Here is a 20,000-nt window from a genome sequence, read left to right as displayed (position 1 = left end):
TCTAAGGTGATGACAAACCTACCTGTTAGACAAATGATGAGTCAGGGATCATTCTAGAGGCGACCGATGTAAAGGACTGATAAAGAGAGCCTGCAAATGTTGCTCCGTCCACTGCGACAGAAATTGAGGGATCAGATAAGCCACTTTTGAGGTGTCTTTACAGAGCGAATTAAGGCTGCTGGGAGTCAGTCCTCGGCGAAAGTCTCAGAAAATTGATGCAAAGGTAAAAGTTTCCTGTTTCCTAACGGTTATGAGTAAGGTGAGTTATGGTTGGAAGTGAGAACAGAGTATGGCTTCCTGTTGTACTGCTAAGATTCATAAGACGACTTATGAGGTGGGACGGAGGAGGGGGGCGGGGCGGTGGTTGAGTTTAAGCTGTCACTTTTCCTGTTAATAGGCTGTACAAGAATGTAATTGCCAACGCATTATAAATCTGATATTCAACGATGCGACTTGATATTTGCGAATATATAGAAAAAAAAGTCACGTTTGCATAAGTGACGAAACCTCACACACATATATGATACGTTATATATATATATATATATATATATATATATATATATATATATATATATATACACTGTGTGTGTGCATTTCAGGTCTTCTCACTTATGGCTACGTGACTTTTTACTTATTCATAAATATTAAGCTGCAAACATCGTTTAGCATCAAATTCATTATGCATAATCCCACACACAAACACACACACATACACACACATATATATACGTATATATATATATATATATATATATATATATATATATATATATATATATATATTATATATATATAACATATTACTCCATTTTTTAAACGATTCCTGACGATATCTATAAGAATTCTTCTCCAAGAGATCAGAAGCCTTTTACTTCAAAGGTAAACTAACTCATAATAGTTTACTTTTTTTTTTAAATAACAATACAAAATTATATAGGATTCTATAAAAAAAACTTCAAATCTGCTAACAACCTACGAAAGGGAAACCAACAGTAGGTAATGAATGGAACTGAGATTACAGATCGTAGGCGAAGAAAAAAAAGACAAAACAAAAAAACAAAAACATGAATGAATAGACCACAAAAAAAAGAAAAAAAGAGTAAATCAGTGACTCCCAGACATCTCAAAAAGCAGAGAAACTTTTAATTCCATTTAGAAATTAAGACCAGAAGCATTAACAAGACGACCGAAGGACGAGAGATAAACGATATCGCGAGACAGCATTTGGGATGCAAATTCAGAAGTTAGAATAAAGTCGTTTATTTTTTAATGCAGCGAAAGGTGCAGGCGCCATAAACGACAGGGACGAGTCTCCAGAAAGCTACACAGTTGTATTCACACAGACACACACGGGCTCATTTGCCCTCACATACACAAACAAACACATACAGATGCTTTGACCTCACACACACAACCACTCCTGCACTCTCACACAAACACGCAAATACACACAGACGCTCCTGACCTCTCACATGCACATACATACATACACACATGCACGCTCTCGACATAACATACACATAAACACAGACACGAAGGCTCTTTATCTCACACACACACAAGCACACAAACACAGATGCTCTTGACCTCACATACACGCACAAGCAACAAACACACACACAGACGTTCTTGACCTGACATACACACATAAGACACACACAGTTGTTCTTGACCTCACATACATACACAAACACACACACAGACTCTCTTAACCTTATAACCTTATATACAAACACACACAGATGCTCCTGACTTCTCATACACAAACAAACACAGACGCTCTTGATCTCACCAACACACATAGACTCTTTTGTCCTCACATACACACACAAACACAACAGATGCTCTTGACTTACACACATAGACGCTTTTGACCTCACAAGCACACAGACGCTCTTAACCTCACATACCCAGACAGGAACACACAAACCCATACGCTCTTGACTCATTCACATATACACACACCCTTAGACCCTACATGCACACAAACAGATGCTCTTGACCTCACATGCGCACACAGAAACACACACACAGACGCGTTTGACCTCACATACACAAACACAAACAAACACAAATGCAGACGCACACAAAACAGACCCACTGCAGAAACTCGGTAGCCGTAATTGTTAGGAGTAACGCTTCGACCCTAAGAGGGTAATTTTGTACTATTTTTCAACTGGGGTACTGGCTGCCCTCGGGCGCTGCCCACCTTGCTTGCTTGGGTGATCATGCAGACAAAGGTATGTCTCCACGTCTCTTCTCCAGCTTTTTTGGATTTTTTTATCAATGCTCACTTTTTTTATTCGTCTCATTCTCTTTTTTTCCCTTTCGTTCTTTGCTTATTTGTTTTTTCGTTTTTTTTTTTTAATTTAATGTATATTTCCTCTTCTTAATTCTGATCACTTGCTCATAATTTGAAGGTGTGAATGCAAAAGAGACACAATTCTCTACGAGAGAGAGAGAGAGAGAGAGACCAAAACGGGTACACAGATCCAGCACACACAGAGACATCGCAGATAAACGAAGCGCAATTAGCGTGCTGCTAATAACCTGGTTTAAGAGATAAGCAAGAATTTCGACTTGCTGGAACCAGCTAAACAACTGGGGAGGGGGCGGGGGGTGGGGCAGGGGGGGGAGGGGGACGCTGTTGCTGCTTATGGCTCCTCGTTGCTAATAATAGAACTTGATAGATGTGGTGTTATAAGTATATAAAAGGAGGTTTCGTGCTAAGCTCATTATAGGTCGATGTTTACTTATCAGCACGCACACGTACGTACACGAAGACGCTCACAAACACACACACACTTGTAAACTCGAGTGGGCTTGGAACTCATCACAGCAAGCATTGAAAATTCAGGTGACTGACTTGTGTATTTTTCCTCATATTTTTTTTGTGCTCATTTTCATCTATCTATTTATTTTGGGGGTGGTGGGGGGGAGGGAGGGAAAGTTCCCTACACCTCTGGTGTCTCAGTCTCTGACATTCAGCAAAATTTGTGTCAGTCAGTGCATGGTGCGGTGACCATCAGTGAATGCCAGTCACCAATATGTTTGCTACACTGTAGAGCTCTAAGTTAGAGACATCCAGCAACACTGATTACCCTTGACACATAAACTCAGACTTTCAAAAGCGAAAAAGCAGATGGTATTCACGATACGAAATAAAGTATGAGACAACAGACGCTTATGGAATGAGGCTTCTAAAAGTATGAGTTGAATGAATGAATCTAGTTCTTCTTTTGTATCACCTGAAGTACTCTTCCATTTTCAAGGGGGATCCACGGTCACCTAGCTATCAGGTACCAAATTCACCAGTTAGGCCAACTGTGGTACAAGGTATTTTGCTGAAAAAGTTCTTAAGACAATTCTTTTCCATGGGACTGAACTCTGGTCAGTTGGCAAGTGAAATTCAATTTAATTATTTAATTATTTTAGATAGTACACACACACACACACACACATACATACATATATACACGTGTATATGCACACTTAAACTCACATATATATGTGTGTGTGTGATAAAAATGTTCTGTTACAACAGAAATCCATCTAATAAAAGGAGCCCATAAAAACGCTAAAACATAGAAATAAGGTTTTATATTTCAGAGACTGCAGTCTCCGAAATATAGTACTTTCTTTCTATATTTTGGCGTTTTTATGGACTCCTTTTACTATATATATATATATATATATATATATATATATGTAAGAATTACATTATATATATAAACCAGTGACCTGGGGTCATGGCCAATTAGGAGGGTTCTACGTGACCAAAGCACACCTTAGATTATGCTATGCGTTGTCTGCAGTAGCCGATCTAGCTCAAAGCTTTGTCAACATTTTTATGTTATGATAACTTTGCACAACAACTTCCATGGGAAGAGGTTGACCTGTTAACCTACGCCGGAAACTTGTAACTTCCGAGCCGGCAGACTACGTATGTGTTTTTATATGAATTGCTGAGATAGCTAATGTTCCGCTATCGACGCGATGCTTTAGAATGGCAGTTCGAAGCCAAATCTCAAACATATCGGTCGTCCGACCGAGCTGCATCTCCTAGTATGGAGTTACAGAATAAAGTTGTTACTTTGTGCAACTAGCCTGTTTGAATCATCTCCTCTAGACAAGAAAGAACCTCTCTACTAAGATATCCAAGGGAGATGAGAGGAACCAAACATTACTTACGGATAACAGCCGTAAGGAAAAAACAAAAAGTCTATCGCCAAGCGATCAGACATTAGAAAATGGTGGCAAGCGGAACAAACGAAGAACATAATTAACAGGACCCATATCAGCCGACCGAAGGTCTACAAGAACTAACTTCCACCTTCAACATCAAACGAAACAGAGGAAACGGGATCTTCAATCAACGCAACAGTTTATGAAGACGCAACTATGTCCTTCATCGAGAGGAATACAAGCATTTAACACTGACGTTTGAGCAACTGTTATCACTTATCTTCGAAGAAATCTACACCAGGACGAGGGCGGCATCGAACATCAACGGAAAGAAGAAAACAAACACAGGGAACATCACCCGTTCGCGAGCAAGGACGCAGAGTGGACAGCTATACGCAGTAGTGCAAGGACGGAGGCTGTGACGTCATCAATCTTGGACTTCTCAGAGCATCGTGCACCGAGAGAAGGCCGTGACGTCATCACGACTTCCGACGCGAGACGTGGACAGGAACTGTGACGTCATCCCATGTCAACAATCCTTCGCAATATAATCTGGAGCTAAGTACCATTTTTATCTATTCAGGTCTTTTCCTCAGTGAAGTGTTGTTCATCAAGAGTCGATCGTCCAGTATTCTGGGGGTGAGTTGTTCGCCATATTAATCTTCCTTCATTACAGAACTTATCTTCAACTACGAGGTTCTCGCCCGCAGATTAATTTTTTTTTCTTTTCTAGTTGTCATTAACCATTTCTTGCAGGAATTCTCCGTATAATATTTTATCATATTATCTGTATTTTTGTGTATTCTTTTGAGGGGGATTTTTCCTATTATTATAACACACTTATACAGTACCTTGCTTATGCGTTTACGTAGTGGTCGAGTGTACTCTTATAGATATTTTGATAGGATTGCAAGGAATAGAATTGATAAGAAAAAAGTGAAAGCCGCATGCAAACAACCCTCCGGCTGGCAACCCCAACGTGGTGACTCTCGTTAGCGCGAGGTCAGCGATCGTCCCTTTTCAAGGTCGGGTCAATGGGTTCCTGCCTCAAAATGTTGAGGCATGGATCTCATCTGTAGACGCTCATTTAAATGCAAAAAGCATCACAGACCCAGCAGTACAATTACAGGAGGCCAAGAGCTTCGTAGACTTCGCTAAAGGCGACGCAAGTGCGTATCTAAGGGGGGTTTCTTTCCAAGAAGCGCTTACATGGGACGAGTTCAAAATTAGATTACGTGCCGTGTATGGGGGTGAAGAGGCTTTAGATGTAGTATTGGCATTGAGAAATATCCTTAACCAAGCCTCCATGACTCAGCTCAATGTTGTCGAGCGGGCGGCGCTAATTGCCGACCGGCTAAATGAATATCAGGATAGTTTATGTAACTCCGGGTGGGTAGCGGGTGCTAACATCAAAGTGAAAGATTTTATCCGTTTGACTACCTTACGTCTATCACTGTAATGTTGCCTGAAGCGTTAGTACGGTGTTTTGATAAAAAATTGCAGCCCGACAGTACGGAATTAGATGTGTATAAACAAATCAAAAAACACATGTCTAAATGTACCGACCTAGATCCTTCGCTCATTCAAGTTTTTGCAAAAAATGAGAACAAGCCACAACAAAAGTAAAATGTGGTACATAATAATAATCAAGTTGCAGGGATGGTTTGTTATAACTGTAAACGACCAGGTCCACAAGATTTCAGACTGTCGGACGCGTTTTTGTTTCAATACACAATAGTTCAACTCATTCATATAACCGTTGCTACTCGAGGAATCAACAGCCAAACGCTACAAAAACACGCAACCAGTTGCTAGTGCAAATAAAAAGAAGGGTCCTCAGTACTATAAGAAGAAACAACCAAACGGAAATTCTGCACAACAGCAGAAAACAAACAAATCGTGCTTCAGGTACCTCTGTTCCTGGGCCGTCTAGCCAGAACTCGCAAGGGCAAGCGAATTTTCAGGGTGTGATAAACAAAACAAATACCACGTAGTTCACTCCAAGGGGGGAGAGGGCGATGTTGGGTCATCAATATCAACATCTTTTGTATCAAATAATCAGTTTAATCATTTATCAGATCATTGTGAGACAATTGATTTTCCTATGAAACACACGGCCGAATCAAAAAAAATCTGTGCAGGTTCCCGTAGATTTGCAACAAATTCATGCAATTATTAGTCAAAACAAAACGAGTTGCGGACCGGACCTTACATGCAGTAAATTTGGACCATAAGCATTCACTTTGTCTTTGATTCTGGTAGTCCACGTAATATAATGGATTTAAGGACTCATCATTTACTCTTTTCAAATTTCCCTATAGAAAAGTCCGGAATAAGGCTCTCAGGCATTGGGAATAATGAATTAAATGTTGTGGCGTACTCATGTACAGTACAAGGTCGGTAAGCGCGCGTTAGCCGATACCTTTGTCGTTGTACAAAACATTAATATGTATCCCGCAGTAATTATCGGATACCCGTCTATGGGCACTCAAATATTATCTTAGCACCTGCAAACACGGCGTGTATATCAAAGGGAAATTCTATAGGTCTTCTAATACCCTAAAATCTGTTTTAGATATAAAGAGACAGACAGAGTTGTCACTTACATTACGGAACCAATCACCTGTCTCATGAACCAAGAATAATACAGGCAACCCAACAGAACTCTCGCTCACCCGTAATATCAGCTTGCACGCAAACCCTCGAACCTAACGTAACTTCAAATATATTAGTGCGTGTAAAAGAACGTTGCCAGGATCTGAAACATTAATCCTTTCCGAAACTCTGAAAACAAAAACACGGATTATCCGTCACAACAAGCCGTTATACAGTCGGCTCACAACAGCAATGTAATATCGAAGTCTGTAATCATTTGAATACCACTTTAGTAATCCACAAAAATCAACATATCTTGGATGCCGAAGTTTATAAACATCGCATTCTTACCGTAGCTGAGATAAATCACGCTCAATCAGTCGCGGATGAAACCCTTTTGCAATCTATAAAGAACAAAATCAATAAAGATATTCAAGAAGAAGAAATTCAGCAGAAATTTTTGAATCTATTAACTAAATATCATGATGTTTTTTCCACTACGGATGGAACCTTAGGAAAACGGATGTCATAGAGCATCAAATCAGGCTCAAGGACAAACAGAAAGTAATCTATGTACCTTCGTACCGACTTCCTATGAAATTTCAGAATGAGATAACAGAGGAAGTAGGTAAAATGTTAAAGGAAGGAGTCATTAGGAAATCAAACAGCCCTTATAATTTTCCGTTAATAGTAGTACCGAAAAAGATCGAACTTGGCGGATATGCGTAGATTTTCGTCGTTTAAACGAAGAAACAATCCCTGACAGATTCCCAGTACCATGTACCGATGATATCCTATCTTTACTAGGCCAGAATAAATATTTCACCAGCCTAGACTTACTAAAAGGATTTCATCAGATTCCGATGGAACAAGAAAGTATCCCATACACTGCCTTCAGCACAGCCAGGGGACATTATGAATTTTTGCGTATGCCTTTTGGTTTACGTTGTGCTCCTATAACTTTTACTCGTATGATAAACGTCGTGTTTGGAGACTTGTTGGGAGATATCCTACATGCCTACATGGATGACTTAGTAATCTTTTCCAACACATTAGAAGAGCATTTACGCAAATTGGAGTTAGTGTTACAAAGGTTAAGGCAGCATAATTTAAGGGTAAAGATAAGTAAGTGTGAATTTTTTAAAACAGAACTAGTCTATCTAGGTTTCACGGTTTCTAGTGAAGGTCTTAAAGTCGTCCACGATAAGGTGTCGGCTATCCGTAACTTCCGATACCTACTAACGTCAAGGGAATACAGCAATTTTTAGGGTGTAGCGGATATTATAGGAGGTTCATTAGGAACTACTCCATCATAGCCGCTCCCCTAACCGATCTTATAAAAAAGGGCGTAGATTTCGTATGGTCTGAAATTCATCAACAGGCGTTCGATAAATTGAAAGATGAACTGTGTATTCTCCTATCTTGAAATTTCCTGACTTCAATAAGGAATTTTTCATAGCAACAGACGCCTCAGACCTAGGAGTAGGTGGGGTATTGCTTCAACAATATGATAGACGTTTTTCCCTATAGCTTTTTATTCACGTAAACTGAGACCTTCCGAAAGTAAATATGCAGTAATAGACAAGGAAGGGCTCGCTATTGGTTAATTCACTCGTGCACTTTAAATTCATAATTTACGGTTATCCGTTAAGGTTCTCACTGATCATAAGCCCCTAACCGACTTCTTTAAAGGCATTTAGTCACAGCCCCAAGCGAAACTCGGTGGCACATGATCATTCAGGACTTTGGCGCGAGGATCGGGTATTTACCTGGGAAAGCAAATATCGTTGCTGACGCATTATCACGCAACCCCTCTTCATCTTGTACCGAGCCATTAGCTGAATTAATAGATATCTCAACCTCCATGACCCGTTGTTAAAACTATATTCCGAACAGGAAGATCTGGGCTGGAGTGCTGAACTATTACAGGACAGAACCAAAGAAAAGATCCGCAAATAGAAAAAATCATCATTGCGTTAAATGGAAATCCGAAGGAAAAAGAATACCTAAAGTATAAGCAGCAGAATTATATCCTACAGGAAAATATCCTGTGTAGATCTGTGACGAGGAAAACCCGCAACACACCGCAGTTGAATAACAACCAGGTGGTGGTGCCTATCTCACTCATACCCACTGTCTTAGTGTTGCATGAAAATCCACTGCACGGACACCCGGGTTATACCCTAATGTCACAGAAAGCCAAATCCTTATTTTATTGGCATACGATGCTTAGAGATATAAAAAAGCACATAGCAAATTGTCGCACTTGTCAAGAATACAAAGGGCACACGAAGACACCTGTCAGCCTAGGGGCTTACCCGTGCCAAATCAACCCTTTGAAAGAGTACATTTAGATTTATTAACAGGATTTTACGAGTCAGACAGAGGAAATAAGCACCTCCTAGTAATTATAGACGCTTGACTCGATATACAGAACTTATAGCGCTTAAAACAAAAACCGCGGTTGAGTGCGCTAGGAAGTTTTACGAGTGCTACATTTGTAAACATGGAATTCCACACATCATTATCTCAGACTCGGGCGGGGAGTTCAATAATCATTTCCTTAACTCCTTGTGCGAATTCCTTAGTATAAAGAAAAATCAATACCATGATCTATCACCCAGAGTCTAATGGGCTAGTGGAAAGGGCAAATCGTAATGGTTTTAAACATGTTTTAAGGGTCACCTTAGGGGGGGCAGATCCCAACTGGGACATTGCCATACCTGCGGTACTAAGCACACTTAATCACTCGTATCACGTGTCTATTAAAATGACACCGCACGAGGCACTGTACGGTATCCCGCCCGCCCGAACGCCTTTCCACATCTTAAAGCCTACAACTAATTATCAAATCCTCTAAAGGATGTTATGGATGCAGGCATAAGTCGATATAATATAATTCGTAGAGTTTAGAAGAAGCACAGATCCTAATGAAAAAAAATCATGATAAAATAGCTAAGCCAACTACATATGCCGTGGGCGATCAGGTATACATACAAGTATACGTGCGTAAAGGTTTAAATTATAAACTGACACCTAAGTTTGAAGGCCCGTTTAACATTTTAGAAAATTTAACGGCCAATAGAGTTAGGGTTCAAAATGTATCCAAACCCACTGATGTGAGAATAGTCCCATTGGCACATATCAGAATCTAAAGAAAGGTAGATGGAGTGAGGGAAAAAATGGTTGTATTTATGAAACTTGTATAATAATTTATATATATATATCTATTAATCATATTGTATGTAAACCTATTCTTTTACGCGAGTTATTACATCTGTTTTACTCATTGCAGGTTTTCAAAAAATGAATCTGTTATTGTTGGGAGTGATATTGTGTATTCAGACATCTTTGTTGTATGGAAAGAGTGCTAGGACTAAAGACATAGAATTTTAATCATGGCTCGATTATCGAGAGAATCGATGATGTATTCATCGTGTCAAGTAATATTGTTATCGAGGTAGATATGCACGAACCATTTTCTTACCTGAAGATGACGTCCTTAACTTAAAGAATGACCTGATGAGGTTTGGTATTTCCCTTAAGGAAATGCATGAACGTAATTTTCATGCTAACTCAGAGATTTCACTAGCTCAAACGCTAAGCGTCGCAGAAATGTTGTCTTATGACATACAAAATAAAACCGCCGAGGCAGAAGAGCTCGCTCGTGACCTGCTGATGTGGTCTGTGCGGCACAATACTGTTGAGCGTCGCAACCCGCTTATTCTAGCTGGACTAAACATCTTAGGATCAGTTGCGAATTTAGGTTTAGGAATCTCAAATCGCCTCAAGATAAATAATCAAAATAAAAGAATTGAGTTTTTTGCAACACAAAAAAAACGGAACTGGCCTTATCAGAACTTCGCAGCCAGTTATCTTCGATCAATCAATAATGAATATCGTTAATGAAACATTCAAATAATATCGATCAGGTCATGGAAGTTCAACATTTGCTGGCTACTTTAGCTTACTATAGTTCGAAAATAGATCATATCCGTGTGAAAATATCACATTTTATTGAAAAGTCAAAAGATTACGTAGAAGCAATTACGTTAGCAACAAAGGGTGTGTTATCGCCTCACCTCATGCCTATTAAAGATCTGACGTTAACTTTAGAAAACGGACGGGAGAAGCTAGGTTATATTCCTTTATTGGATGCCCATAAAGTAGAATTCTATTATAGCCTAATATCAGTCAGCGTAGAAAATTATAGAATTATGATCACGATTCCTTTTGATTCTTCCGATGCTTGGCAATCATACAAAATAGCACCGTTTCCTACTTTTATGACGAATAACTCAAATCCAGTATATCCAATTTAACAGGGCATGTACTGATTTCTTCTGATAAGAAATCATTTACAGTCATTAAAGACTTAGATAAACTCACTCACTGTTTCAGAAGCCATGAATAATAAAATTTGTACAGCTGAACTCTTGTTTTTTGAAGTTGCTATCCTATATCAACGGATTTCATGTGAGTTAGACATAGTGCTAAACGGCTCTCTCTCTCATACAAGCGAAGGTTGTCTGGGGAAACTTTATCCTTTTTTCGGTAATAAATTCAATTACAGGATGAATAATGGTTCCTGGATCCGTTATGATAAGGCCGGATTCGACGTCGTGTGTCCGGACACATCCACCGCCCATGCCCCTATCTTCGTAGAGCAGCCGATGGTTGTACGGGGACATCTACAAATTATACCGTCAGAGGGGTCAACACGATAATACGTGAGAAGGCGTATTTCGCGAACTACACGTGGGCTACAACAATCATCCCATCACTACCTCTCCCATACAACGCGCGAGTAGCTCATCGTCTGTCGCAACTGGCTGAGATGACCCAGCGTCATCGACTTATGCAGGTGGAGAACATCTTCGCTACTACATTCTGCTAGCCGTGTTCAGCGTGACGGCCATATTGGTTATCGCCGTCAACATCTTGCTTGGCGTAGGCTGAGGCGTAAACAGAAGGATCTCCAAGGGAACGTACTGGCCCGTCTGGATGACGTACCCGTTAAACTCAAGTCTTTTGCGTTTAGGGCCGCCTGAACCTGGCCACTTCAGTTCGTGCCTAGGGAATTGTCTGGAATTGTGTTGTGTGTGAAAAGCGGTCCGTATGCTGGCAACAATGTAGGACAAGAAAGACTCACGCCTTTGCATTTGAACAGTTAAAATATCTCCAGGGCACCTAATAATCATTATAGCCCAATATTATACATTAATATATTCCTAAAGGTATTTTTCGGGCACCTAATAAAATATCAGCCCTATATATTGAATTTCTGCAGAATTACATTGTATACTATTATACAAATTAATTTTATCTATTATAAAGAGTAACAAGTACTCTTTAACTATTATCCATGATCATGCTATAATCATTATTTAGTAACCATTATTCTTAATCAGGTTACCTGTTTTATCATATTAATCATGTATACATGTTTTGATTTTTACCATTTATTATTTTTGGGTACATAATCATTATTATTCCACACATGGAATCTATATTTTCCATGCATTTATCTTTGTTTATGAATATGTCAACAAGGGTATGTAACAGAACCTTTTTGTGCATTTAATCACTTAGTATGTTACGAGCACGCTCCTATGAACAATGTTTAAAGTAATTTTTTTTTGTTATTCAAGGCTTGAATAGGTAGCAGACCGAGCCTAATGTAAGAATTACATTATATATATAAACCAGTGACCTGGGGTCATGGCATTAGGAGGGTTCTACGTGACCAAAGCACACCTTAGATTATGCTATGCGTTGTCTGCAGTAGCCTGATCTAGCTCAAAGCTTTGTCAACATTTTTATGTTATGATAACTTTGCACAACAACTTCCATGGGAAGAGGTTGACCTGTTAACCTACGCCGGAAACTTGTAACTTCCGAGCCGGCAGACTACGTATGTGTTTTTATATGAATTGCTGAGATAGCTAATGTTCCGCTATCGACGCGATGCTTTAGAATGGCAGTTCGAAGCCAAATCTCAAACATATCGGTCGTCCGACCGAGCTGCATCTCCTAGTATGGAGTTACAGAATAAAGTTGTTACTTTGTGCAACTAGCCTGTTTGAATCATCTCCTCTAGACAAGAAAGAACCTCTCTACTAAGATATCCAAGGGAGATGAGAGGAACCAAACATTACTTACGGATAACAGCCGTAAGGAAAAAAACAAAAAGTCTATCGCCAAGCGATCAGACATTAGATATATATATATATATATATATATATATATATATATATATATATATATTATTATATATAGTATATATCTTAACTCAAGCTTTACATTTGGTCGTTACGAATCCCACATTTATTCTTCTTTTCTTACAAATCTTCCTCTTCCAAAGTCTGGCAAGAAACAACTCCCAGTGATCTTAGCCCCACGAGCGAGAATAAAGCTTTGACGAATTTTCACGCTTCCTGGCGAAAAAGAAAACTGTGAACTATGCCCTAAAACAGCGCGAGCCTGCAGAGAGCACCAGAACTCGTTTTATTGCCGCAACAGTTATGAGTTTTTGACCCAGTGTACTGGTTATGATGGTTGTTGCTGTGATTCTTGGCGATTCTTACTGTCTGGCCGATAGCGTGCATATAGGGTCGCTTCGTATTATTTTTTTACTATTTTTTTTAATTATAAGATAGAAGATAGCATACAAATACTCCACCCCAACCAACAACCCTCATATACATACATATATATATTTGCGTTAAATAAATATATATAATATATATAGGTTTTATATATATATATATATATAATATATTATATATACTCGTATATATATATATATATATATATATATATATATATATATATATATATATTATATATATATATATATATATATATATATATATAAGAGGTTCAGGAGGTCCATAGATGCTTCAGATGTAGGCCAAGATTTATTATCATAAAGCGTTTTGCACATCAACTTTGTGCATCTTCAGTCTGTTAAAAGAGAAATACATCTATTAAAAACTAAATATAAGGATTCACAATAGTAATTATGTTAAAATGCAAGAAAAATATAAACAGGTAAGAAAAGAGAAGAAGAACCACTGAGGTACCAACCAACTAGAATAGAAAAAAGCATATATATATAGATATATATACCCTATATATATATATATATATATATATATATATATATATATATATATATATATATATATATATATATATATATATGGGACCTGAAGAGTTTAAAGACCCAGACCTACTTTGATGAAAACTAAACGAAGGGGGTGTCGGGGTGTTGGGCAGGAGATGAGTGAAGATTTGCGGAAATGAAAGCACATGAATGACATGACTGGCGACACTTCACAGGGGATCTTGGCGTCACAGGCGTTGGAGGTAATGATGATGGTGATGATTCATGATGATAGTGAACTGTTTCCTATTGATAGCGTACATAGGACATAAAGACAATATTATACATATATATATATATATATATATATATATATATATATATATATAGATAGATAGATAGATAGATAGATAGATAGAATAGAGATAGATAGATAGATAGATAGATGCATATAGTTATATCGTACAAGGGTAGTTGATATATGTGGCAGTATGCTTTGCTATTATTACGTCTGGTTCATCCTTAAATCATTATCAAAATGCCATTTTTATCAATGATAAGTAAGACATTATGATAACAGTGATAATATGACACAAAACCCGCAAGCACACAAGTCTTCAATAATTGTATTCTATTTTATATAATACAAAATAAAATCGGAGAAGAAAACGTAAAAGGTCAGTCGTTTAACCTTGAACTCTCGAGCTCTGCTGTTGCTACCTAAGAACGTGCGTGTCAGAAATGACAGGCAATACATTCGGCTTTGATGCCTACCTGACAATCGAAAACTATTCCGGTGGATTTTGTGAACCAGGATTCCCTGATAGTAGCTGCACACACACACTATATGTACTTTCTCTCTCTCTCTCTCTCTCTCTCTCTCTCTCTCTCTATATATATATATATATGTATATATATATATATATATATATATATATATATATATATATATATATATATATATATAAGTGCAGATACATATATTAGTCCACCACCTTTGCACATCCACATTCACGGTCTTATGTTAAAGCTATGAATATTGTTAAGGTACATTCTGTAACATATGAGCTGAATCAAATCTTTGTATTTTATCCTATATATATATATATATAGATATATATATATATATATATATATATATATACATATATATATATATATATATATATATATATATATATATATATATATATATATATACATATACAAGTGCAAATCCAGATATGCCAAGTTGCTTGACGAATGGCTCATGACTTCACAAACAGAGCCCTGGGGGCCGGTGGCGTTTCATGAATCATTAAGATGTATGTGGTCATTACACTAAGGAAGAATTTCTCTTAATTTGCGCAGGTCGTTAACCAGAGAGAAAATGAGACGAGTATAAATTAGCTCACTGACTCAAGCTCCGCCGGGCGCCAGAAGAGTAATAGAATGTAAGTAGATTAACAGAAAGGTCTGCCCCGTTCCCCCGTGTTTGGTTTTCCGTCACTTTCTCCCGTTTCCGTTCCATACATAAGTAGAAGGACGTGTGTGATTATATCTCTCCTATGTCCTTAAATGCAAAGGATAATGAAGCAGTCACCTTAATGACCTGTTTGAGGTCAGGTTAGTAAAAGGAACGAAATATATTTCATCATATTTTTTGTCCTCAGTATCTTTAGGAACTATTTAATTTCACTTTCTTGTGCCTCTGCTATGACGCGTCTCTTCCGTTTTTTATCATATTGAGTTGTAGTTCGGGAATGCCTTTTGAGTAAAATATATAAAATCAATTTTGGCTCATGTGTTACAGAATGTACCTTAACAAAATTGATAGTTTCAACATAAGACAGTGAATGTGGGATGTATAAAGGTGGTGGACTGACATTAGCAAAAAGACATAGAACGTAGGATGTGAATTTATGATCCTGAAGGTGACGTAGCATCAAAATGCGAACTGGAAGACAAGTAAGTTTGCATTCAATGCATTATTACGTTGTGACGCGAAGTTCACTTCATATTAAGTAACAATACACTCCGCTGGCTTCTGGGCTTCATTGCGTCGTCTTGTCGCTTGCAACTGACTCCTATAGTTAGTGGCTGAGTCTGAACAGCACTCGTTCCTTGTTCCCCATTCAATCCACTAGGTTTCGATTGTCGGTGTGACCCTTGGCCGAAAGCATGAGACCACTTAGCAAATAGTCAGTTACGTAAATATAAGTCACTGAATATGGACATTAAAATTCTTTGTAATTATAGATATGAAGGCCATGAATGTATATCTGACGGCACCACCAAGAGGATGCCCCGTATAGTTTCAAAACTTTCTGCTGAGAGAGAGAGAGAGAGAGAGAGAGAGAGAGAGAGAGAGAGAGAGAGAGAGAGAGAGAGAGAAATGCATTTCGAGATGAACAATGGAAAGGACCATTATTTCATCATGCACGCTGCAATTGGCCGGCGCCCGTTGCAAGAGAGGTAGCCACAACAAGCGTTGAGAGCCTAATGCTCCCAATAACTCACAAGCAAGAACTACGTTGTACGAACGATTAAGTATTCACTCAGTGTAAGTTATATATAAATAACCCCGTGCTGGGCTCGGAAGCTACGCTCAATTATGCTTAGATGTTCCTGTCTATGTAAGGAGAGCCGGCTCGGGGAAACAAGGAAGGCAAAGATGAGGGGAGGCAGGGAGCTGTATTATTATTATTATTATTATTATTATTATTATTATTATTATTATTATTATTATTATTATTATTATTATTATTTTGATAGTGGTAGTGATGATAATCTTAGTGGTATTATTTCTATCATTATCATTGTATCATCTTTGTTATCATGGATGTACGTATGTTTGCTAGTTCGTGCATGGTTCCACAGCAATCTGTAGGTCATCAGTGAGAGAGTGAGGAGAGAGGAGGAGAGAGAGAAGAAGAGAGAGAGAGAGAGAGAGAGAGAAGAGGATACGGAAAATTAATCCCGCATCTTACTAGCCTAATTCTCACGATAAAACAGGATGGGATAAACAGTATACTAATGCTCAGGACTCAAATATTTATCTACAGGGTGCCAAAAAAAAAAAAAAAGAAAGAAAAAGAAATTTTAGATATACATTATGTATTTTACACACTACTGCCTGGCTCAGAGCCGATACGCCTAACTTAACTGAACCTAACGAATGGCCCCCAAAAAGTCCAGGTAATGGATTTTACCATGTGAGGTTTACTGTTACATCGACTTCAATGGCAGAGGAGAGAGGCCCCAGACCTACACTCCTTAAAACTAAATTGTACCAAATTTCCTGTTTGTTTTTTTGTTTTTGCGCGGAGAATATAAAACGAAGTCTTTCCTGCAATAATCTGATGTTCAGATGCACAAAATGAAAATAAAGAAATTGATTGGTTAAGAAATGAAAAATAAATATCTAAAATAAAAATAAACTGAAGCAGGTAGAACAGGAAAAGAAAGCGATCCAGAATCGATTTGCAAATGTCATGATGACATGCAACTGAATTATCATCATAACTGAAAGATAAAGTCCAAATAAAATTTTTGTTGAGACACATCAGAATCTACACGGAGTTCTAGCGAGCTTGACCAGTTCTCATTGTAAATCTTGAGAGTTCCCTGCGTTGATTTCAATCTAAGTAAACACAGTTTTAGTAGATTTTATTATTTATTTCATCGTCCTTGCTAATAATAATGTTTGGATTACGTTATTATTATTATTATTATTATTATTATTTTTATTATTATTATTATTATTATTATCGAGACAACACAGTTATTATAGATTATATTTATCATCTCAATTACTTCTGTTGATATGACAAGTTAGAATTGTTATTACGATTATCGGAATGATAGTCGATTCTTATAGAACGAGTTGAACCTTCACTGCATAAAGTTGACATGAAATGAACTGAAGTTTTAAAGCTGCCTTTATTTTGAACGGAGATCCCAAACAAATAAACAAAATTAACGTAACAAATAAATAAAAAGGAAAAGATCCATGCGTCATTACGCGGGACCAGGCATAGAGGACAAGTTGCCAGCTTTCCTTTTTTATCTAATTTATTGTCATTTTCTCCTTGTTCAGGCACCTACTCTATCTTGGTCTCCCCATACCTCTTGTCAGCAGGAGGTCAGTAAAATTAGGGGATGAACAGAGAGAGAGAGAGAGAGAGAGAGAGAGAGAGAGAGAGAGAGAGAGAGAGAGATAACTTACTTTTGCACTATTTAAAAGATAAAAGGGGGGAAATTGATTTTGTTTACTGTTCTTTCTTTAGTTTCGAAAAATTAGAGTGGCGCCACTTGTATTCTTAAAACGGCAGAAAGAGAATGAATTAGTAACAAGCAAGCGTCAGTAAGCCTCTCATCAAATGAAACGCAAAATGTTTAGACCATGAACTAGACGATGCAGAAAAAGTACGGCTAAAATGACCAGAGCGAAATCAGCCAGAATAATGATGTCCAAGAAATGAGCATTCAGTCTCGGAGAAGCTTAAGGTTCCGGAGTGAAACTCACCCTCCTCCTAGAGAGGACAGTTCTAGTAGTAGCATTTGCTCCCTAGTAGAGATCTTAGTACGTGTGAGAGAAGCAGAGACAGGTAGGGACTAGTGCTAGCAGTAGGGTACGGTCACTGAGCCTTTGGGAACCCAAGATACCTTGCCCTCAGAACATTCGCTTGGTATGCGCAAGGCAGTTTTCTCCTTCCTTAACACTGCAGTCGGTTTACAGCTGAGTTCCAGTCGGTTTTTTTAATCGGGTTCATTCTAAAAATCTTTCTCGGCGTCTATCGTCGCTTTTCAGAACCATGATCTTTGCTTGTACTGCAATTTGTTATGTTTAAGTCTGTCTGCAGCTAAGGGACTCCTGATGCCAGGCCTAGTTGCCGATTAGCGTAAATATTTGTGCCTTTTTGCCTTCAGGGATGAACAGAGAGTGGAAATAAAGACTAGCAAACCCTGTCCTCTTGAATATGCGTTCTTCGTCCTTACAAACACGATGTAGAAGACATGAAAATTGCGTGTATACAACGACAGATATTAAGTAACTTGCGACCTCAGTCGAGCCCGTACATTTACGAATGGCATCAGGAATTTTTCGTCAGTTTGGCTCACGCAGAGACAGAGGAAGGGTGTTGTTCTGCTTCGCTTAGCTCATCGTTCACTGACCGTTCTTTATTTCTTGATATTTTCTTACAATACTCTAAGATTAATGGATCACTCCATTCATTGATTAGTGCATCTGTCTATACTGTTCATACAGTGATAATTCAGTGTTACTTCGAGGAGATATATAATAAAACTCAGTTTTTTGGGGAAGAACACAATAGTGTGTTGTAGATCATGGAAATGTGTACACGGTGCGTAGCCTTAGATGGGAAAAAGTGATTTTGACGCACAGTAAGTAGTGATCCAAGGTGTGAAGTTTCTCTTCTCCCATCTGTCTTGCGTTTGAAAACTTGTGGATTTAAGTGGCGGTTTGTTTTGCCAAATCCTGCGGATTTAATAAGCAGCCTTTGGATTTATGTAGTGAGAAGATTTATAGCAAATGCCCCTGGATTTACATCAGATAGATTCATGGATTTATTTAAATGCAGGTGAGTATTTTTTTTTAGCTCTTGGCATCAATTGATTTGTGCATTATGGTGTTACAAGAAATATCTTATCGTTAATTAAAATGATTTTCATGAGCTATGATACATAATAACAGGTTAAATAACACTATAAACATTTCCGTAAGAAATTGAACTGAAAAGCGATGTTTGTAGACTGAGAAAACTTTTAAAAAGTAGGAGAAACTCAAATCATAATTGCACGAGTGAAAAACAATAGAATTAATCTATAAAGAGTGGGAATTAAAATGCATATGAAAATTTTTTATTGATAAAGGCAAGTCGACCTTTTTTTCCATTTATGCAAGAAGTTATGAATAACGAGATATAACTCACAATGAAGCTAAAGGGATAAAGCAACTATATATAATGTACGAACAAAATAGCTATCAACTTTGGGATGTAGTATGCTTACTCAGTCAAGAAGTTTTAAAATATTCCATTTAGGAGTGCTCTCTCTCTCTCTCTCTCTCTCTCTCTCTCTCTCTCTCTCTCTCTCTCTCTCTCTC

The 20,000-nt window shown here is 38.0% G+C and overlaps 1 protein-coding gene across 2 annotated transcripts in view; it reads left to right on the top strand.

Annotated features, from left to right (window-relative positions):
- LOC135224406 (serine/threonine-protein kinase Warts-like) overlaps positions 1-20,000 on the top strand; it is a 366,054-nt gene that overhangs the window by 224,759 nt on the left and 121,295 nt on the right. The window contains exon 1 of one of the 2 annotated variants that reach the window (XM_064263377.1): positions 19,000-19,476. The exons of the other annotated variant lie outside the window; for it this stretch is intronic. Coding sequence (XP_064119447.1) covers positions 19,471-19,476 — 6 coding nt within the window. The 5' untranslated portion in view covers positions 19,000-19,470. Of the gene's footprint in view, positions 1-18,999; positions 19,477-20,000 lie in introns of those variants that run through there. 2 annotated transcript variants of the gene reach the window in all.

Source organism: Macrobrachium nipponense, chromosome 12 (genome assembly GCF_015104395.2).
Source record: "Macrobrachium nipponense isolate FS-2020 chromosome 12, ASM1510439v2, whole genome shotgun sequence".
Lineage (NCBI taxonomy): Eukaryota > Metazoa > Arthropoda > Malacostraca > Decapoda > Palaemonidae > Macrobrachium > Macrobrachium nipponense.
This window is presented reverse-complemented; position numbering and strand designations above follow the sequence as displayed.